The 23,179-nt window shown below is 33.9% G+C and overlaps 4 protein-coding genes across 5 annotated transcripts; 3 read left to right on the forward strand and 1 right to left on the reverse strand.

Annotated features, from left to right (window-relative positions):
• The first annotated feature begins 3,214 nt into the window (after positions 1-3,214).
• Positions 3,215-6,530, forward strand: LOC114162278 (protein CutA, chloroplastic). Of its 2 annotated transcripts, none has more exons than XM_028046106.1 (6): positions 3,215-3,404; positions 3,511-3,614; positions 3,697-3,759; positions 4,646-4,677; positions 5,864-5,958; positions 6,204-6,530. In XM_028046106.1, exons 1-6 carry the CDS (start codon positions 3,238-3,240, stop codon positions 6,283-6,285), a joined length of 543 nt encoding a protein of 180 aa, XP_027901907.1. In that variant the 5' UTR covers positions 3,215-3,237; the 3' UTR covers positions 6,286-6,530. The 2 variants fall into 2 exon arrangements, with proteins under 2 accessions (XP_027901907.1, XP_027901905.1); XM_028046104.1 differs by having other exon boundaries at positions 3,218-3,425.
• A 2,639-nt stretch (positions 6,531-9,169) lies between these two features.
• Positions 9,170-11,561, reverse strand: LOC114164224 (14-3-3-like protein B). The gene is made up of 4 exons (XM_028048811.1): positions 10,906-11,561; positions 10,697-10,819; positions 9,502-9,618; positions 9,170-9,404 (listed from the first exon to the last, which is right to left on the reverse strand). The coding sequence occupies exons 1-4, from the start codon at positions 11,389-11,391 to the stop codon at positions 9,384-9,386; spliced, it is 747 nt and encodes a 248-aa protein (XP_027904612.1). The 5' UTR covers positions 11,392-11,561; the 3' UTR covers positions 9,170-9,383.
• Positions 11,562-12,810: 1,249 nt separating this feature from the next.
• On the forward strand, positions 12,811-15,440 carry LOC114162187 (pentatricopeptide repeat-containing protein At5g18475). Its single transcript, XM_028045993.1, has 2 exons — positions 12,811-14,661; positions 14,750-15,440. The coding sequence occupies exon 1, from the start codon at positions 12,914-12,916 to the stop codon at positions 14,471-14,473; it is 1,560 nt and encodes a 519-aa protein (XP_027901794.1). The 5' UTR covers positions 12,811-12,913; the 3' UTR covers positions 14,474-14,661; positions 14,750-15,440.
• Positions 15,441-17,900: 2,460 nt separating this feature from the next.
• Positions 17,901-22,540, forward strand: LOC114164034 (glucose-6-phosphate isomerase 1, chloroplastic-like). Its single transcript, XM_028048495.1, is given in 15 exon segments — positions 17,901-18,719; positions 18,822-18,944; positions 19,268-19,366; positions 19,458-19,541; positions 19,886-20,029; positions 20,111-20,176; positions 20,451-20,519; positions 20,603-20,710; positions 21,082-21,134; positions 21,208-21,281; positions 21,284-21,345; positions 21,449-21,605; positions 21,834-21,912; positions 22,018-22,084; positions 22,162-22,540. Coding segments are annotated over 15 exon segments (1,842 nt in total). The 5' UTR covers positions 17,901-18,197; the 3' UTR covers positions 22,297-22,540.
• The last annotated feature ends 639 nt before the right edge of the window (positions 22,541-23,179 follow it).

Genomic DNA, 23,179 nt, shown 5'->3' on the forward strand with positions numbered 1-23,179 from the left:
TGTTTGGCTTTATAAAAGAGTAGAATATATTAGTTAGTTGTTTATTTCTTTTCGAATTCATATTGCTATGTGATGCATTGTGAGTTGGATGACCGTTTATATGTGCATTATTATGCAAATGTTTTTTTTTTTTGGAATAATATGTAAAATTAATTCGGGAAGGAATAAGACTAACTCCCACCTTCACGATAATCTTTTGATGTATTTTTTCGTTTTAAACTTTTATTTTCTCATTTTAATGCTGTCTATTACAGAGTAATTATCATAATAAATTGTTATTAATTATATGAATTACAATATTACCATGTAGACAATAATTATAAAATTGATTGATATATGAATTACATATATAAAAATAGTATATCATCACATATTATCTTACCTTTGATACAATATTTTTAACATAATACGTAATTGATAGTGTGTTGGGTTGATAGAGTGGATTAAGTAACCAAAAGAAGGATTGTGTTACGAAAAAGTTACAATATTAATAAGAATAACGATATATGAATAATAAAAACAATGTTATTTCTTATACCGGAATCAAATGAATTTTAAATGTGATTATTAATCAACAAAATAAAAAATGAAGTTTAATAACATTTTTAAATAAATTTTACATGACTTATATATATATATATATATTTTCCATTGAAGATATCATTGTAGCAGTATTGATGACGACAAATATAGTGATGAAAGTAATAATAATAACATTATCCTTGAAATTTAAGTTTTATATAATAATTCCGAAAAATAAATGGTACAAAATTTGATTAAAACTAATTTTCGGTTGAATTGAATCAAGGTTTGTTTGAATTTCATATCACCGTGTTAAAGATAACCGCATTAGGAAAAATCTACTGCAAATTATATTTCACCCTAATGTTATTTTCAAATTCTGTTCTTGGCAATACAGTTTCCGCACAAATTGCATTATCAAAAGAAGTTTTAGCTGGGCAAATTATGCGATTGCTAGCTTTATACATTTATATTATTAAGCCCACGTAAATAGCCACTATTGTCACTCTGATTTTGCTCTTTTGTTTAAAATATTTGGTAGCTGGGATCTCGCAGAATTTAATTCCCATTTACAAACATAAACTAATTCCAGAAAGTGGAAAAAAAAACATGTCAACTGAGTGAGACAAATCGAATTTGTCTCTTTTAAACAATTGATTTCCAGCTATTCTAACAAGTCCTTGAGATTCATCACTTCATTAAATTAGTTGCACACCAAAACCATCTTTAGAGACATAAATGAGTACACTAAGATTAAACAAATCAGAGTGCTGAATATTTCATGTCAATTAAAAATAAAATTAAAATTAAAACTTATTTTGTGAAAATTGGTTGTATGTGTTGTTGATTTTCATATGATAGAAATGAAATAATGCAACCAAACCAAATCAATCCAACGCCGCGTAATGGCATTCACTGTCTAATGTGCCTCGTCCTCGGCTACAAGCTTCCACAACATATGCCGTATTTTCTGTGTCTCCACGAGAAACCCAAATCTTGCAGCAAGAAAATAAAAAAAGGTAAAAAATGGCTCTATAAATTAGTATCTACTAATTAAGAAATTATTAAAAAATAGCACATAGGTTTGTTTTTAATACTCAGAAAAATAGGATCCCACGTGGAAGGAGATTGGGTCCATCTCGATTCTTTCCAAACAGTCCTGTCTTTTTACTTCTGCTTCGTAATTAAGTAATGCTAATCACCAACATTCTTAATTAAAAACAAAACTACTATATAAACACTGTTTTAGTTGTTTAATTATTTTCTTTCCCATAACTAAAAGTAGTTAGAACCACAACGAAAATCCATGTGTTTCCACATTACTCTTACCCTCTCTTTTGATCTCTTATGTAATAACGGTTACTTTTGTTGAAAACAAACATTAAAAAACACGAATCCTTAAAATCGAAATTGTGGAGAGAATTAGAAGGAAGAGGTTTGGAGAAAGAGCAGTGGAGAGGTGGCAAAGTGGTTTTGTCTTGGCTTAAGCATTGTCTTTATCGAAAATGGAAACGAGAGAGGGTGGTTTGGTTCACACTCTGGCTATCTTATTTTTCTTGTCCCCTCCTCTTGTTCTTAATTACATCAACTAATAAACAACTAATCTCTGTTATTTTGTGTTTATTAGTCAAATCCAATATTCAGTCAACCTAACTCCGTGGACTGTGGACGGCGCATACTTATATAACAACACATAGCATTAGCATATCAATGAAGACAATAAATTATAAACAACTGAAAGCAAGTGTCATATACAATTGCAATTACCAAGACTCATGATCCTCTGCCATCTTCTTTTTCATCCTTCTTAAGCCTCACATTCGTAATCAGTAATCCAATACTTTCTATTTATTCTTTGTGCTCTTCTTAAAACCCACATTTTAAGAAAATTTTAAATAAAATAAATCTTTCAAGAAGGAACCGATAAAAAATACGGGTCCATAGGTCCGTATTTATGCGAAACGGATCAGAATTTTTAACCTATTTTAAAAATATAAGACGGGTCATTTCGATCTGCATTCTACAAGTTAAGTACGAGTCGAATCTAAATAGGTCAGACCAATTCACGTCACCATTCATAGATGAGATTCCGTACCAAAATAATTATCAATTTTGAAACTACTACTTTTTTAAGAGAAATTTATCAGAAAAATTCAATGCTAATGATACCTTAATCCAATTTAATGAGAGATTAACTATATCTCAAACCCAATCTTAAAACAACAAATTTATGGATTATTTTTTTATATGGTATTCAAGTTTTTCATAATCAATTAATTTGTGATTTAAATTCATATTTCAATTTCCAGAAAATAAGTACATTCTTTGACACTTTATTTAAATATTTACCCTGAAGAGTTGAAATATTTTTCCTTTTTTATATTATTTTTATTTGATTGAAATAAATGATCAATAAATCAATATTAATATCACATTGATTACATGTTAGGGAAACGGATTTTTGGCAGGCACGGGTCTGGTACGTGGGAGATAGGCCGAGTGTTTGGGCCTACAGATTTTTGTTTCTTTGGGCTTAGGAAACACCTGTCTATAAACTTTGGGCCTTTTTTGTGTAAAGATTAAGATTTGACAAATAACTATCAAAGAGTAGAGAGACAGGTGTCAGAACAAGAGCAAATCAAGCAAGGGAGCAGGAGTGAGGTTGATAGAGATGCGCAGCAGCATATAAGAGTGTTTCAATCCCCACTTCCCAGAATGGCTTCCACACCCTGCTCCTCTTCTACTTGTGCACCAATACAATCGTCCCTTTTCTCCTCCTTCACGCTACGACGTCGTTTGCCCCTCGTCGGAGCGTTTTGCATGCTTAGTTTGGGACTCTCTAATATTTACACCCCCTTCTATTCCTCTGCCCTCAAAACCGGGTGCGTTCTGTCTCTCTTGCGGTATTCGCTGTTCCGTCTTCGTAACGTAATCCACTTTCTCTTCGTTTCTCTCTCCATTGAGTTCAATTCATTGCCTCTGTTTCAGATCAAAATTGGGTGTCCGCAGCCACTCCGCCATCAGAATGGAAGCAAATAGCACCACTGTCCCCAGCATTGTTGTCTATGTCACTGTTCCCAACAAAGAAGCAGGTACTAGGTTTGGCTACGAACATTTTTTTTTTTTTTTAAAATTTTCTCTCTTTGATTTTCACGTGTGTTGATGGTCGTGCAGGTAAGAAATTGGCTGAAAGCATTGTCACGGAGAAGCTTGCAGCTTGTGTGAACAGGGTACCGGGTGAGAATTTCGCACTTGAGATCTCTTATAATCACTTACAGCACACTCCACCTTCTTCGTATCTGTGGTTTAAAAGTAGTAATATTTGGAAGGGGTTTGGTACTTTTAGATATTAATTGTTGTAACGAAGTACTTCTTATAATTATGCTTTTTTTCTTTTGTGATTTTGTCTCTGGATTGGAATTCGTTTTGGTAAATAAATGATTCTGGACAACGAGGAAGAACCACATATATGGTTGCCATTGCATCGTAGTTAGACTACTAAGATTGTCTTGAATTAGATTTTTGTTTTCAATGAAATAGCAAGCTCCGGAATAAAAAAATTTGCTTGTATTATGGGTTACTTTGTTTTGCATTTTTGGCATGCCCCGTGTAGGTAACCAATACTTGAATGAATTCCACCACATGACATTTGTCTTCACTTTGAGCTTATATGTTTCAATTATGGTGTGTGTAACCATGTCCACCAGTGGCATTGTTCTGGTAGGGTGGAAAAGGCCAGTCTTGATATGGTCTTGACTCTTGAGTCAATTCGTTTTCTAACCAAGTTGATTAAGAGTCAAATTGGATAAACTTAAAACGCCTATAGAAGAAGAAAATAAATTTAGTTAAGGAGGTAAAATGAATCAAACTTTTCTCGTAAGTTAAAATTGCAGTAATACATCTCTACTTTTTTAGAAGCCTCCTCATTTAGTTTCTTCATTAGTTGGGATACATCAATTGATTTTTACTAAAAAGAGAAGTTTGATTCATTTTACATTCCTGATACTTTCTTTTTATTTCTTTCTTTTAAGTGTTTGTTGAGAATATTATCCAAATGAGCTTTTTATGTAAGTTGCATGCCACGTCCGACTTTTAGAAGCTGAATGAATTATGCCTTCTGCAGGTATTGAATCAGTGTACCAGTGGGAGGGAAAGGTATAGCTTCAATATCTCCATTGACATTGAATGCAGTTTGATGAGTACTAATTTTTTTAATCGGTGTTTGAATACTAAATTACTTACAGTAACAGAAACTTGTTTAAAATGTTTTCATCTTAACATTAGAAGTTTTTATTTTCTAGCATGCATTAAAACTCACCTGAACTTGTTTAAAAAAATTTATTTGAAGGTATTGTTGTAAATTGATTATTCTAGAGTTGTCTTGCAATCTCTAAAGCATGCACTTTGACCCAGACGTGATCACTTCACTATGGCTAATGTGTAAAATATAGGACACTGTTGCTGCATACACAGGCAGAAAGGGGGTTGAGAGGGAGAGAAACCCAAATGAAATGAAATATGAGTTGTAAAAGAAGATATCAAACGATAATATTTGTATATTCAACTTTTTCCTGTGATAATGAGTCTCACAAAATGTTAAGAGACGTTCTTTTGCAATGAATCTCACAATACTTAGTCTTTTTAACAAAATATCACAAAGAAAAGTGAAATTATTCTAAGAAACGTATACACCTTCTAAACTGACTTGCTAAGTTTTACATGTTTTTCTATGATAACAAACCTCTCAAAAATAATAGAGGCGCTACTTTCAATATTTTATATTATATTTCAGGATGACTTTTGTAGAAGTAAAACTTCAATATTAATGGTAACATGTCTCCATTCATATTAAGGTGTTGACTCAAGTTTTTGAGTTGCATGGAGATGTCAGTTCAAGTGTGAGAGAGTTGGCACTTTTTTTTATTAGATACTCATGGTTTGTTCTGTTGGGTGGGGAAGAGAATGGAGAGGAAATGAAACACAAATAATGATTTTCTTTCTTCTATCTGGTTGACAAGAAAGTAGAAAGAAAAGGAGAATAAAAGATGACTTCTACAAACAAAATTCAATTCTAAATTTCTCCCTCCCTCGTCACTTTCTTTCCACCCAAACAAACTTATTAGATTTAATGAAGAGTGTCCACCATGTATAAAGTAAGTGTTAAAAACACATCCAACACCTTGACAGTTGAACGTTTTAATTGTTTGCAAATTAACAGATCCAAATTGCCATTCTTTAAAAAATTCTCATCATAACATTGTAAGTTCTTATACAATGCATTGTTTTATTTGAAACTACTGTTATAGCCTGATTTTGCTAGCTTTGTGTTGTAAATTGACAGATCCAAACTGATTCCGAGGAGCTTCTTATAATCAAGACTAGGCAATCCCTTCTGGAGGCACTGACAGAGCATGTCAAAGCACATCATGAATACGAGTAAGGGCAATACATCTAGTAAATAAGTTGGCCATAAAATTTAATTTTGCTATATAAACTCTGAACTTTAAGTTGCATTTTAGTATTCGATTCTAAAAAGAAAGCTTGGTGAAAGGAATTCTTATACCATGTATCTGTTATGTTTAAGAACACGGGCACTAAAATCCATGTAAATGAACTGAGGGGGTGTAATTGTGGAAAAAAATAGTGTGTATTCACATGCTTCTTACCTCGTCCTTTTTCAGTGTGCCAGAGGTGATCTCCTTGCCCATCACTGGGGGCAATCTTAAATATTTAGAGTGGATTAAAGAGAGCACAAGGGAATGAATATAAAGTTTATATCCAGTGTTATGGTTTCCAGAGTTCTTCTGCTCGTGTTAAATAAAGCCGGCGGCATGTCATCTATGTAACTAGGCAATGAGAATATTATGTAAAGGATGATACGGGTCTGTCTTATTGCAAATGACCGTAGTGGGTTGAATATCATGTTATGTGAATAGACCTTTTCTGTGTGATTTTATTAGCATTTGGCACTTTGTTTCTTATTTGTCTGATTCGTGTTTCCTGTACCATTCATTTATCTTTGCTTGTGTGTTTCAAAATATTTGTTTTAAATTTTCTGCATAAATTATGTATTGGCATTCCATCCACTCTTCAAGCCCTATCATTCCTTGGTTTCCACAAAACAGTGAAACACTCCTAGTTAAACTCACACAATAGTCTTGTAAAAAATCCTATATTTCGTTTTCCTTGTAGTTTATTTATAATTTATTTTAACTTATATTGTGGTCTTATAATTTATTTAAACATTACTGTGATCTTAATCGATTTTTGATTTATTCTTGTATTATAAAGACTACACAATTCATGTATTATAAAATAAAATAATTATTTATCCCATAATAACTCTTCCATACATATAAGGTGTTGGCTTATGGCAGAAACAAGTGATAAAAAAACAGAATAGTATGTTCCATATGAGAGAAGTACTTTTATTCATAAACCGAAGAAAGAGTTGCAAGAAATTGAAAGAAGCATGATCGTATAGGTGAAAGAAACATATCTCAGGTTCATTAATACCTAAGTAAGTGCAACATTCACTAAGAAGAATGACCCTTTATTAGATGAGAGAAATGATCCTTTATTACACGAGTAAAACCTTGATATGAAGCCTGAATCATAATCGAAATCATCTTCTTACATTCTGTTATTTTCTTCATTCCTCCTCACTCAAACTCCAGATGCAGTCATGGTGGAATTGGGTAATGCCAAAGATTGGGGAAAGAAACCTAATGCCAACAGGTAAGAAAGAAGAAAAGAACCAGTATTGCAGTTGTATGTTTTGCAGAGTGCCAACACTGGTCTTATTATTTGTAGGTTAAGGTTATTCAAGATAGATGAATGAAATATTGAAAACCTAATTTGAATATAATTTCATTTAATTAATTAATTATTATATTATTAACATAGATACACTCTGAATATTCTAAGTTAAATATTACAGTTATAAAAAGATATGTATTAATATTTGATGGTAATTAAATCCGGAGAGAGTAATAGTGTCTTTCTTATTTTATTAAATAAGAACTTGCTTTTATTTATTAGAAGATAAAAATATTGAATTAAAAATTATAACAAGATACTTAAAATCATGTGTCATCTTATTAAAGGATTTACACAATAATAACAACACTAGAATTAATTAAAAAATGTATTTTATTTATGTAGTTATCAAGGTATAATAATTATGATGTAACTGTAGTAATTTTCAAAATGTTATTTTTTGAAAGAAAGTATATATTAAAGAATGATAAAAATCTATCATTTTTATGTAGATGAAAGGTATTTTTAATAATATACAAAAATTTGTGAAATATAAGAGAAGTTGTAGTAGTGTAATAGATGAATCAATGGACCTCTGATTTTTAAAATAGTTCATTGAACATGAACTACGATAAATCCTTTTTATCGACAATTTTTAAATGACTTTACTACCTAATTTTTGGTTATAAGTATTCTTTATATTATTCTACCTAATTTGGTTATAAGTATTTTTTATATTACTCTCCCAAACAACAATTATACAAATTTACTCATTATCCTTTTTATCACAGATAAAATCAAATATTGTTTAATATAATAACACTTTTGGTTCTCGTATCACTCACAGTTACCAGTTCCAGTAAAAGAAAAAGTTTACAATACAGGAAAAACTCTTAAAAGAGTGCCGAAAAATAACTCCGCAAAAGGGAATAATTTACAAAAATAGTGCAATGTAATTCTACTTAATTTGTCTTTTAGTTTGATATTGCATGCAAATATTGATCATCTAAATTTCGTTAGTAAAACAGACTATGTCACGCTATTGTCAACAATGAATTTTACTTGATGAAATTATTTATGGTTGAGTCATGGAATTTTCATCGTATTTATAATTCTTTTACTCTTAAAACTAAAACAGGTCATTATTTCATACCCACAACACACACAAACTGAAATTTTTATATTTCAATAATTAAACTGAAATTTTTAAGCATAGTCTGGTTGTATGTTGAGTCAAGGACTTTTCTACATAATTAAAAAAGAAATATATTTATAAAATGAAAATAATATATATTTACAAATGTATTTGTAATTATAAATATATTTTATGTAAATTTTAACAAGTTGATATTTTAATAAAAAAAATAATTTTAATTACTTAAAATTATAATTATTTATTTGAAAATGACCAAAATGATAATTTAACCTGTGCCAACTCTGCTATGCATAGAAACTTGAACGTAAGGAATTGCTGTAGTAAGAATACACAGCATCAAAGCAATAGCAGCATAACGGTGGAAGGAAAATATCTATCAACTTACATTCATTCAGTTTTCAATAACCAAAAAAATGATGGATTAAGCAAACATTGCGCTAAGTGGTGTGGATAGTGAATCCTCAACAAATATCAAGAGTATCTGTTGGCATCTTTGAAATTTGATATTTTATGTTTGCAAACAATATATCTGTCACTGTCAGCGTCATTCGCCATAATGGCTGCAATGAAAAATGTTCTCACAGAGAGAATAATGTTGCTACAATGACACTTCAAGTTCTCAGAGGACCACATGCCTGAATGGCACCTGACCCAGTTTTTCTTAAATAGGTCCCACTTAGGAGTTATGACCCTATGTGTTGTGGGACATTGCAAGTAACACGAAACAGAAGGTAAAAAGAAGATTGCAACACATGTAATTAATTCGATATCCCATTATACAGTATCCTTTCCAATTTCCATATCATATGACACATAAAAAAGAAGCATGGTCTCTGTTCATACAGCATTATATCACAGATTGCCAATCATTTTATCAACTCTTAATTTAGCACAAAGAAATGATGACATTCAAAGCCCACCTCCATGAGAGGAAGAATACCACTTATCAGGGCTCATCTAGCTGGTCCTGCAGGAAGTGTTAAGTGTGGATAAACTCAGATTTTGATATATGAAAGGGACAATATCATTAGAAAGAGAAAATATGCTTATGTAGTGATGTTTACCTGGACATCAGAAGTCCAAAGGGTAAGGTTGTCTCTTAAAAGCTGCATTATGAGCGTGCTGTCTTTGTAGGATTCTTCTCCCAAGGTGTCCAGCTCAGCAATTGCTTCCTCAAAAGCCTTTCAAACATGAAAACGGATACGGTTAAGTGGGTTTCAGAATCAATATAAAGATGTGTTCCTGTTGCAGCTACTCAGAACAGTGGAAGCCAAGCATGAATGCAAAAAAGAGAGAGAAAGAATATCAGAAAACAAGGAATCATGTAAGCCAATACGGATAAGCCTGGATTGCTAACAGACAAATTGAAGTGTATTTTTCCAAAGGGAGAAAATGAAAATCCCATTCTCGGTTAAAGTTAACAACACTTCCAGGTCATCGAGTTCGGTACACAACTAATTAACTATATGTTACAATTCAGTAAAAAATACAAAATTTGTTCTGATGAGTTATTAAATTTCTCCAACACAACATCAACTTCATTTTTATCTTGGGAGAAAATCCAATTTTGCTGCTTTGCTGCAGCAGAACAGCAAAATTATCAGTTTGCTTCAGAACATGATTTTGCAATTGGGGAATCATGATACATTGCGGATGACCAATAACATTTCATCACTGAGTAAAAAAAAAACTGCTATGAACGAGATGAACAAAATTTCATTGACTTGTTTCTGACTGAAAGTTTCCCCTTTCTCTTAATAGTTAAACTCAAGTGAAAAACCTACCAAGCTTCATGACCAGAAAAGGTTTACCAATGGGCAATGCAATTTATTGCTCACCTACCTCAACTACCATGAGTACATATATATAGTTAAGAACCACGATCTATGTTAGCGACCTTTTTCTGGCTTTCCAGCAAGTACAGAATAACGTGCAAATTGAAATCCTCGATAAATTCAAGGAAAGAGATTCTCATAACAAGGCAAACAAGTGAAATTCACGAAATCACCCATCTTCTTTCACAATACATCTACTCAACACAAGGCATATACCAAGTCAAACAGAATTCCAGATAGTAAAAGCCCATCCCGGACATACCGGCAAAAAATAAAAAATTAAAGTTCCTATTTATTCAAAAATGTTAAATGGAAGGGGAATCTCACAGCAAAGTAAAATGAATTGATTGACGAAAGAAGTCAGAAACGTTGAAATCAAGTTGACCTGAAAATTTGAATGTGAGAAATCATGATTAACCCTTACCTGTTTAGCCATGCCACACGCTTTATCAGACTGGTTGAGGATTTCATAGTAGAAGACTGAGAAATTGAGAGCAAGACCCAATCTTATAGGGTGGGTGGGTGGAAGATCCGCATAAGCAACGTCCTAACGATAACAACAACAATCAATTGTACTGAAAACGATAAAACGAGAAAGAGAGATTGAAGAGTGAAAGGGGGGAACTTGATTACCTGGGCAGCCTTGTAAGACAACATGGTATCTTCAGCTGCGGCTTTTCGCTCATCCCCAACCTTGAATTCAGCGAGATAGCGGTGATAATCGCCCTTCATCTTCAAATAGAAGACCTTGGACTCGGTGTTGGAGGCAGAGGGGACGAGGTTGGAGTCCAAGAGGTTTAGGATGCTGGCGCAGACGTTGGAGAGCTCCGTCTCCACCTTGGATCTGTAGTGCTTGACGAGCGCCACGTGCTCCTCGTTCTTGCGACCCTCTTCCTTCTGCTCGATCGAAGAAACGATCCGCCACGCCGCACGCAGGGAGCCGATGACGTTCTTGTAGGCGACCGAGAGTAGGTTGCGCTCCTCCACGCTCAGCTCCGTGGCCGGAGTCCACCCCACCACCACCTTCTGCATGAACTCCACCATCTCCTCGTACCGCTCCGCCTGCTCCGACAGCTTGGCCAGGTACACGTACTGTTCTCTGTTCAGCCCTTCCGCCATTTTCTTCTCTCTTACCCGTAACTGTTGCTGCTATGTTCTGTATTGAAATGCAACGGTATTAAATAACACTAAAAAACCATAATACTCCCAATGAGAATGAGTTCAGACATGGTGTGCGTGTGTAGGATTGAGCTGTCTCTCCCACCCCTTCTGAGTTGGATTTCTTTTCACCTTTTTCTGTTTATAAAGCCCGTTGGCCCATTCCCTTTGGGCGTCACATATATTCTCCAGCCCTTTCTTCATTACATCTATTATTTATAATACTCGGCTGTAATAAAATGATGATTAAATATATTTTTATTCTTTAATTTTTAATAAAATTTGAAATTAGTTTATTTTTTTAACTTTAACTTAATTTAGTTTCTAAATTTTAGAAATAAGTGAATTTAATAATTTAATCAAATTTTGTTAAATTTATTTAATCTTCAAGGAATCCGAGTAGGATTTGGGTTGAACAAGGAATCCGAGTAGGATTAGGAGCGAGCATGATTTAGACCGAGTAGGATCTCGGCTGAGTTTCTCAATAGAGAATTAGGATAGGGTTACTGTGTATTTTTTTTATAACGGGAAGATTTCTGACTCGGGAGAGGGGGAATGGAGATCATGTATGGCTTTTATTTTTTTATAAATAAAACACTCGTTCCTCTTGCCAAGGGAGATAACTATCTTGGCAGTGTTCTTAAGTTTACCTAGGTTGAGAAAGTTCTCCTTATATTTTGTCTTTGATAAGGAGAGAATAAATAAAGAAATCACCTATCGACTTGACGAGCAGAGAATGAAACTTGTCCATGGTTTTGTTTCCGTACGTACGAGACCAAAACAGTCTAAAAGAGAGACTAATTCCAATTTTCACTCAAAATCAAGGGATACTAATGTATCTAAACCTAAAATCAATGGTCGAATATGTTTTTAGTCCGTGAATTGTAACACAAAATTGAAATTTGGTTTTGTTTGAATTTTTTATATAATTTGGTCATTAAACATAAAAAATGAATGAATATATTCCTTTTAATTAAATTACAATAATTTTTCTTTTGTTGCGTGTTAAGGGACGTTTCAGAATAATACTTAAACTGTGTACAGAAACATTCTAAATCAAATATCAGTTTGAAAGATCATTTAACACGTAAAAACATTACCGTGGATGAGTCAAGATAACTCATTTTTAAAGTTTATATACCAAAAATTAATCAAAATTTTATGACAAAAATGTACTCCAATTTTGTCTCAAAATTTATGAACTAAGCAAATATTTAATCCTAAAAACAAATTATCCACAACTGTAATTTCAAAATATTTAAACAGTATTCGTTAATTCGATTTTCACAAGTGAAAATTGGTCAAATTAACTAGCATTATAATACCGCAAATAAAATTAGGTTATAATTTAGTAAAAACAAAACAAAGGAACATGAAAATACTAGGTAACCCCTACCGAGTTAGACAGTATTTTTTTGGCGAGGTTTTGGTTGTTTGGTGCATCTCCTCAGTTTCAAATAATCGCTCCCTGTGCAACTTCCAAATGCGACGAACTTGTGAGGTAGAATCTTCAAACTTCATCAAATTATCAGCAATTTACCGTAGCAAGCACACCTCTTCTGAATCCTCATCGCTCCCATGGATATCGCCTCTCAAATTCACCAAACCTGCAAAACCCAAACCGGACCCTCCGCCGGAAACCGCCGCGGAACCGCCGAGGAAGCGGAAGTTCATCTCTCACGACGTCGCCATCGATTTGATAAAACGCGAGAAGGACCCGCAGCACGCCTTGAAGATATTCAACATGGTTTCACAACAGAAGGGGTTTCAACACAACAATGCCACCTACGCCACCATTCTCGAAAAGCTCGCTCGCTGCAACAAGTTCCACGCCGTGGATCGAGTCATTCACCAAATGACCTACGAAACCTGCAAATTCCACGAGGGTATATTCGTCAACCTCATGAACCATTTCTCCAAATCCTCCCTTCACGAAAAAGTGCTCCAAGCTTTTTTCTCCATTCAACCAATCGTCAGGGACAAACCCTCCCCCAAAGCCCTCACCACTTGCCTCAACCTTTTGCTCGAATCCAACCGCGTCGATTTGGCGCGAAAATTGCTCTTGCATGCCAAACGCGGTCTAACGCACAAGCCAAACGTTTGCATATTCAATATCCTTGTGAAGTATCACTGCAAGAATGGGGACTTGGAATCTGCTTTTGAAGTTGTAAATGAAATGAGAAACTCCGAGTTTTCTTACCCTAATTTAGTTACCTACTCGACCCTTATGGATGGACTTTGTCGAAATGGAAGACTCAGAGAAGCCTTCCAATTGTTTGAGGAAATGGTTTCGAGGGATCACATTGTGCCTGATCCTCTTACTTACAATGTTTTGATCAATGGATTTTGCCGTGAAGGGAAACCTGACCACGCTAGAAATGTGATCGAGTTTATGAAGAGTAATGGATGTTATCCGAATGTGTATAATTACTCAGCATTGGTGAATGGTTTGTGTAAAATTGGGAAATTGGATGACGCAAAATGGGTTTTGGCTGAGATGAAGAACGCTGGTTTGACACCGGATGCAGTTACATACACTAGTTTGATCAGTTACTTGTGTACGAATGGACAAGTTGGTGAAGGTATTCAGTTGCTTGAAGAAATGAAGGAGAATAAGATTCAAGCTGACACTGTTACGTTCAATGTGATACTTGGGGGGTTGTGTAGAGAAGGTAGATTTGAGGATGCTCTAGATATGCTTGAGAAACTCCCACAGCAGGGTGTGTATTTGAACAAAGGTAGTTACAGGATTGTTCTGAATTCCTTGACCCAAAAAGGTGAGTTGAAAAGGGCAAAGGAGTTGCTGGGGTTAATGCTAAGTAGGGGTTTTCTGCCCCATTATGCCACTTCAAATGATTTTTTGGTTTGTCTTTGTAAGGGGGGGATGGTAGATGATGCTGCCAGGGCACTATTTGATTTGGTGGAGATGGGTTTTCAGCCAGGACTTGAGACATGGGATGTTTTAATTGGGTTAATCTGCAGAGACAGGAAGTTATTGTATGTTTTTGAGCTACTTGATGAATTAGTGGTCACAGATACATGATATGTATTGGAACTGTGAAATGAAGTAATGATATTAAGAGGGGAACTGGTGCTCAGAATCTTTCGTTGGAGGGAAAGGATGATATAGAGGTTTTTTGTTCAGCAAGAAATAGCAATGCCATTGATGAAGTTCAAATGTGGCAAGGCATCCCGTATAAAATTTTCAAGAGGAAATTTGTTGCATCATATGTAAGTTTTGGGTTTGTCTTTTTCTTTTTTAAGCTAGATCTTCCTTATCCCCAGCATCAGAACCCTAAACTTTTTATACGATTTTCAGAAGCAATTGGTGCTCAGAATCCTTCACCCGAGGAAAAGAATCACATAGAGGTGTTGTATTCAGAAAAATGAGCAATGCGATGGATGAAATTACAGTGTGGCGGGGCATCCCTTATCAAAATTTTGAGGAGGAAATTTGTTGCATCAAATCTAAATTACATTTATGAGCTCTGCCCTGCATTTTTGTTTTAACTTTTCCATATCTTTTAATTAAGTTTACTGTTCTTCTTGCATCAGGATATAGCCCAATGAACTCTACATCTGCCTCTCTTAATTCTTCATTTGTGTTAGTACCATGTCATGCTTTCATGTGGAGCCCCCATGCGTCAAATTTGATGTTGTTAACTTGACCAGACATCGTTGTCAAGGGGTCCTAATTTTTGCTCTTAAGATGGATCGTCCTTGCTGCTATATCACATTTTCTTCTGTATTTAGTCTTTAGATGCTTCAATCCCTCATGAGTTAACGAAATATCAGGATCTGACTTTTGGATTCTGCAGGTTCATCAAATAATTGGTATGGAAATAAGGGAAGCACTGACCCACACTCGTAAGTTTTCATACTTGTTTAAGTGTAATTATCGATTAAGATGAAAATTTTAGCTTGTTTAGGTCTGTCCCAAACCACTGTCAGACAGATAGATCGGTTGGTCTCTTGTGCTTTAATTAACTTCTTCATTATTTAAATAATTATAAATGATAATTTAAAATATAATACTATTAATATTTTATGTTTCTTTATTAATTTCTTTTATCATCCTTATAAGATGACAGGGTTGTTTACAGCTCGATTTGAATAATTTTTTTTAAGTTGTGTGAAATAAATATTGGTATACTTTAAATTTTAATGTAAAATTCAAAATCCAAATAGGTGTTTTGTGGTTCGATTTGAATTAGTATTTTGCCATTATAAAGTTGTTAAACATTTTGCAAGAAAAAAATGCCAATAGAAAGACAAGGTGGGAATTATTTTTGTATAATTCACACTATACTTATAGTTTCAACTTTTTTCCATTTTTATGAACAGATTATACAATCTCATAGTAAAACGTTATAACTTAAATTTGTTGATTTGATTTGGTTTCGTTATTGATTTTCAATCTAAGATCTAAATGGTTTAGTAAAAAGTGAAATCAAAGAAAATATAGTTTTAGTCAATTTTTGATATTTGGAATATCAGTTATTTTTTTGTCAATTAGATTTTGAGCATTCCTATTGATAATAGGGTGATATAAAAGGTATCACTTTCAACACACTCAAGTTTACGACTATTTTCTACCATCACTTCTCATGTCGCCACTACATGAATTATTTCTTAAATATTTTCTTATATTAAATTAGCATTGAATCTCATATTTGATAATCAAACTCTTCAAATAATAATTTAGCATAATTAATATTTGATTAATAAAACATGTAATATCACAATGTAATTTAATATGTTGTGACTAACTATAGTTTAATAAATCAATTGTTTAAATAAGATAGTTCATTTTCCCTCTAGAATATCTTGAACAAATTATAAACTAGACAAAGCAAAATTGAATGAACCAATTTACGTTACCATTGTGTAGGTTTTGCAAAATGGGTCAATTCGATCTGTCTTTGACCTGCGAAAAATTGGTTGGGTTGGGTGGTCTATCATAAAAAAATCAAGTTAGAAAATGTAATGCCTGTCATATGATGGACTGGTTCATCACCTTTTTTTTATAATTTTTATAAATTTGTTTTAAAAATTATTTTTTAAATTTATTTGTGTATATATTTAAAAATAAATATTTAAAACACATTTAATTATATAAATCTTTGTTAAGTTTCAAATTAATTAATTAATATTTTTAATTGAATTAATTAAAATAATTATTATATTTACATGTTAAATTACTTTATTATAACTAATAATTTGGAACTTAATTTCTAAGTGTCCATGATGCATGCATCAGATACGTATATGACACACTAATATGTTTATTTTAAGAATAATAGGATACGATACATAATATATACATATAAAAAAATGTACAATAATTATTAAAAACATGGTAAATATATAATTTTTGTTGTGCGAATTCAATTGAAAGTCATATATATTATAATTGTTAACATAAAAAATGATAAATTATTGTCATCATAACAATATTTAAGTTTTATAAATTAGATATTTCATTAATAAGCATCAGTAAAATATTCTAAAATATCATATATGGATTGGAAGACACAAATACATTATCCAATCAAAAGTATTGATGCATTATAGATAAGTATTAATGATTTAAATTATAATAATATTCTATATTTACATATTTACAAAAGTATAATATAAATATTTAATTATTTTAATTTTAATTTTTAATCTTAAAAAATAAAATAAAATAAAATAAGCAAGCAAAACAAATTAGGGACAACTAACCTACCCATCTTTGCTGTCTAGGTGGACAGGACCAAAATGGGGGTGGGTGTAGAAATTGCATCCCGCCCACCCATTTTGACATCCTAACGTTTTGTAAAACCTATATGTTTTGATTTTATGTGAAAGTTGATATATTTAGTTTATTATTAACTATTTGAAAAACAAAATGTCTTAGGTAAGACTGGCTGTAGAATTTGCGAATGGTTAAATTATGTTTTAAAATTAAAATAAATGCTTTACAATATGATATAAAATTATCTTTAAAAAATATTTTAGATTGTGCAATGCACAGAGTGAGTTTTTATTTTATGTAACTAACATTTAAAATGAAATATCTTAAACATATAAATTATATTCGAAATTATTTATTATTTATTTTTTCAAAAAATAAAATTAAATCTAAATGAAAAGATTGTAAATGATTGATTAAAATAAAAAAATAATTAAAAAAAAAACACTCGAACTCAATAAAAGGTACCTTTGGAAACATGATTCATGTTTGAAGGAAAAAAGCTTCGTGCTCTCAATCTCACTGATAGAGACAGGGCCCGTTTGGTTGAACCAGTTTTAAGAAGAAGAAAGAAAAAAACATTAATAATGGATGCTAAATTATTAAAAAAATCATATATTTTCCCACATGGACTGCATTGTTATATCAATATCGATATCATACCTTTATGATGAAAATTAGTGTTTGGATTATTACAAATATGAAAGTAATTCCCTTGGATCGTAGCACGTGTGAGTTAAACATGTGTTGAGTTTATTTTAACTGAAGAGAGAAGCTGAAGAAACTGAAGTTAACTTCAGGGCGAACCTAGGAAGTGCCACTACACTACCCAACAACCGGCGCGTGAGTGTGGTGAATATCACAAAGAAAGCACACAGAACTACAAAAACAACTTATTCAAGTTCAACGAAGACAAAACCACTCTGTTCTTCTTCAACAACATTTGTTTGTTCCATTCTCCCAGGTATCATGCTCCTAACAACCTTAACGTGAACCCTTGTTTTCAGCTTTCAACATTCATCCCAAAACCATGGCATCATCAATCTCAGGCATTTACACCTCTTCCCCCTCTCTCAAAAGATTCCCAAACCAAACCCCACCGTTGACCCAACCTCTCCGCAAAGATCACGTCTCCTTCCACGCGCGCCGCGCCGATCGCACCCTAAGCCTCACCGCGCCGCGCGCGGTGGCTCGGGAGGTTTCGGATGGGGCGGCGGTGGCGGCGAAGGGGTTGGAGAAAGATCCGCGTGCGCTGTGGCGGAGGTACGTGGATTGGCTGTACCAGCATAAAGAACTGGGTCTTTACTTGGACGTGAGTCGGGTCGGGTTCACGGACGAGTTCGTAAGGGAAATGGAGCCCCATTTTAAAAGGGCGTTTGAGGCGATGGAAGAGTTGGAGAAGGGTGCGATCGCGAATCCCGATGAGGGACGCATGGTGGGGCACTATTGGTTGAGGGACCCTAAGCGCGCGCCGAGCTCATTCCTGAAGACGCAGATTGAGAACACTCTAGATGCTGTTTCCAAGTTCGCTAACGACGTCGTTAGTGGTAAGGTCAGTTCAGTAGCTTCTCCTTCCCTCTTTCTTTTTGCATCCGAAGTGTCTTGGATTTTGTTGCGTTGTTGAGGTTTTGGTGATCAATGTGTACTTTGGCAGATTAAACCTCCTTCGTCACCGGAGGGTCGATTTACTCAAATACTGTCTATTGGAATTGGAGGTTCTGCTCTTGGACCACAGTTTGTTGCAGAAGCACTGGCTCCTGATAATCCTCCACTCAAGGTATCTAGTTTTATTGTTAGAGAAATTATTACATGGACCTGGAACACTGAGGTCTCGACTAATCTTTTTTACTTCACATATATTGATTCCTTCTCGTAAATTGAAAAGCTTAACTGTGTACTATCACATAAAAATTGGTTGGAAACTATGATGCCTGGGTGGTTAAAGTTTTTCTGATATAATTTTTCACTTGATAAATTATTAATGCTGAATTGCAAGAATGAGTAATGCTAGGGAATTTGCTCGTCATTCGTGAATTTGGTTTTTTCCTTTGGTGTAAGCATTTAATGATGGTGTTGCCTTCTTCTGCTTATATACCACAGATAAGATTTGTTGACAACACGGATCCTGCTGGAATTGATCATCAGATTGCGCAGCTTGGGCCAGAGCTAGCCTCAACACTTGTGATTGTGATTTCAAAGGTTTTGTGGACACTATGCATTTTATTTACTATTTTGCTTATGTCAGTGCATGAAAGATGTCTTCTGACTTGAACATTTCAATTATCTGTAGAGTGGAGGTACCCCAGAGACTAGGAATGGTTTGTTGGAAGTACAGAAAGCCTTTCGTGAAGCAGGCTTGGATTTTCCGAAACAGGTTTAATCTCAGGTTTTCACTTTTTTATTTTATATTTTTTATTTCCCCATATTATAATGCACTATTATGTTTGAAACAGAAGTTCAGATAACTGATAGTATTATGGTGCTACCATCGTGATAGTTTTTAGGTTGAAGAAACAACTTGTGTCTGGATTGATCTGCTGTTACCCATATGTAGATTCTCAAAATTTCAATTTTCTGTCTCCTATGCTTCCTATTTTCATAGCTTTACTTACACTTTCCAGCAATAGCTGTTGACCCTGCATCATTTGCATATCTGCTGTCAGTTCAGTTTCAGTTCTTTGAAATTATTACAATTTGCTAATGTATGCTATAATGCAGGGTGTTGCTATAACACAAGAAAATTCTTTGTTGGATAACACTGCCAGAATTGAAGGCTGGTTAGCGAGATTTCCTATGTTTGATTGGGTGGGAGGCAGAACGTCAGAGATGTCTGCAGTTGGCCTGCTTCCAGCAGCCCTACAGGTAAGTGGCCATAAATGTAAATTAATTGTTTATGTTTATACATTTGATATTATGTGTTTTCTTACAATTCTTTTAATTTAGGGCATTGATATCAGAGAAATGCTTGCGGGTGCATCATTGATGGATGAAGCAAATAGAAGTACTGTGGTATACATCAATTATTAATCATCCTTTTTCTTCTTGTATTTCATCTAAATAATAGTTTCAGAATTATGGGTCTGATGATTCTCATGTATGATAATACATGAGTTGTACCCTACAGAGAACTTGCTCTTACTTAATCAGTTGCCAATGCCATACCTTTGTTACACACTATTGATTCTTCGTGTGACAAATACGTTTATATGTTGCTGGAGTTTGAAGCATGTGGAAATATGCGTGAAACTAGTTACAACTCTGATTAATGTTTGCATTTGTGCAGTTAAGGAATAACCCTGCAGCTCTGCTGGCTTTATGTTGGTATTGGGCTACAGACGGTGTAGGATCTAAGGTGGGAACTGTGATATTTTACCATCTATGTTCTCTTTTATTTGACTATTTCTCATTGTTTTACTTTTCCTTCTTATTCTGTAGGATATGGTTATTCTTCCATACAAGGATAGTCTGTTATTATTCAGTAGATACTTGCAGCAGCTGGTCATGGAATCTCTAGGCAAGGAGTTTGACTTGGATGGTAATAGGGTATGTCTTATTCTTATGTGCATCAAACTAAATAACATTTCTGTGCTCTGTCCTGCCTTTTTGGGTTAATTTTTATGTCTCTTTTAATGAAGATCACAGTTGTGCCTGCGTCAGGAAGTAGCCTAATGAACTCTATGCTCTGTTATCTTTAATTGTTGGCTTGTGTTGGTGTCATGTATACATTGTCATGCTTTCTTGTGGAGCCCCCTTTACTCACATTACATTTGACATGACTAACTTGACCAGACATTTTTAACAATTGATCTTATTTTTCCTAAAACACTGGATCTGCCATGCTGTTGTATCACATTTACTGTTTAGATCCCTTACAAGTTAATGATATACCAGAATCTAACATTTGGATATTACAGGTTAATCAAGGAATTAGTGTTTATGGAAATAAAGGAAGCACAGATCAACACGCGTGAGTTTTCACACTTAATTGTTAGAAGTATAGTTTATTGATTACTTTCTACTAAACATTTACCCCCTTGCAGCTACATCCAACAATTGAGGGAGGGTGTACACAATTTCTTTGTGACATTCATTGAGGTGCTACGTGATAGACCCCCGGTCATGATTGGGAACTTGAACCTGGTGTCACTTGTGGTGACTACTTGTTTGGTATGCTACAGGTATGATCTACTAATCAAACAATTCTTTACTGAATTTTGTAGTGTTGTTTAAAAGTATTGTTAGGTTATTTTCCGCTTCATGTTAAAATTGGAGTTTCTACAGGGAACAAGGTCAGCTCTGTATGCCAATGACAGAGAGTCCATCACAGTTTCTGTACAAGAAGTGACACCAAGAACAGTTGGTGCTCTTATTGCACTCTACGAACGAGCAGTTGGAATTTATGCCTCCCTTGTCAACATAAATGCTTATCATCAACCTGGTAAAATATAATTTATTTTACCTGTCTTAGAAGTTTCTGTATTTCCGATAATTATTATTTTGACAATGTCTGATATAGAATTTCCTACCCTGTTCTGTATTGTGGGGATTGAATGATTAATGATTTGAAATTGAGTCAAGAATACTGAATTTATATATGGAAGTGTATTATTATGTTGTTGGTTTTAGCATTGAGCCACATCTAAGTCTGAACTATGACAATGTTTAGGTGTGGAGGCTGGTAAAAAGGCAGCTGGTGAAGTACTGGCACTTCAGAAGCGAGTGTTAGCAGTGCTAAATGAGGCAAGGTACGATGTTTTGTTGAGTACTAAGGTTCTTTGGGTCTTAACTGAGGTCTTAACTTATAAGAGTTGTTTTAAGTGGATGATAATATTTTATTTGTTTGTTTTCAGCTGCAAAGATCCCATTGAACCATTGACACTTGAAGAAGTAGCTGAACGTTGCCATGCTCCTGAAGATGTAAACATATGATCCTCTTTACCCTGTCTATTAAGGATCATTGGAGAAGTTAAGTAACATTTTTCACTTGTATGCAGATTGAGATGATTTACAAGGTTATTGCGCACATGGCTGCCAATGACAGAGCACTAATTGCTGAAGGCAGCTGTGGATCACCTCGTAGCATCAAGGTTTTTCTTGGGGAATGCAACATTGATGAATCTTATGCTTGAGTTAGACTAAACGACATTCATAATGCTACAGTTGGTTGGGTTTTGAATACGGATCATTGGAAGAGAAGTTGCGTGCAATAATTTAGTTTCAATGTTCAATCTCTATCATTAAAGAAAGTTGAGATTTCTGTTAAGACATTCTTGATAGTGTTGAGTTCTGGTGTTCTGAATTGGAACTACATGTAACCAGCTGGAGAACCCAGTGGATAAATATAATTTAATAAACTGTTCTTTTTTCTGCCTATATTTTTGGTGATGGGATTACGCAGTTCTTTGGTGTAATCTGCTAGCCAGTAACTAAATTAAACTTATTGTGAAACCAGTAGCAGTAGCTGGTTATGCAGTATCCGGTACAGAAGATCAGCCAGATTCATCATGAAATAGCTATCTTTATTGAAACAAATGTACCCATGTTCGGTTTCTCAAACAGAATATTCAGATCAACAACTTTTGCCCCATAGCACCTGATCCGGCAAAAAATCAAACTACTACCAAAAAGATCGAACTCCTGGTTTTCATCTTCATTCACAGTTGAACGCTCTAATGTTTTGTACTCTCCTTCGGTTGATTTTAAGTCACATTTATTTAGAAGAAAATGCGTTATTTTAATATTAACTTTTAAAATTTTAGATAATATTGATTAATACACATATTATAAAACAAAAAAATATATAATTGTTTTATTTAAAGCAAATTGAAACTCGTGACTGGTTGGTTCAAAAGTTCATTCTCAAATTCTATTTGCTCGTTAAGCTAATTTGTAATTTTTGTGTAAGCTTAAAAAGTAAATAGACAAAAGTAAATAGACCTGCACAAGTATAAAAGAACTTGCCATATTTTGAAAATCATACAACTAATTGCTATTAAATGTTAGTTGTTAAAA

The sequence above is a fragment of the Vigna unguiculata genome, chromosome 9, assembly GCF_004118075.2.
Source record: "Vigna unguiculata cultivar IT97K-499-35 chromosome 9, ASM411807v1, whole genome shotgun sequence".
NCBI lineage: Eukaryota > Viridiplantae > Streptophyta > Magnoliopsida > Fabales > Fabaceae > Vigna > Vigna unguiculata.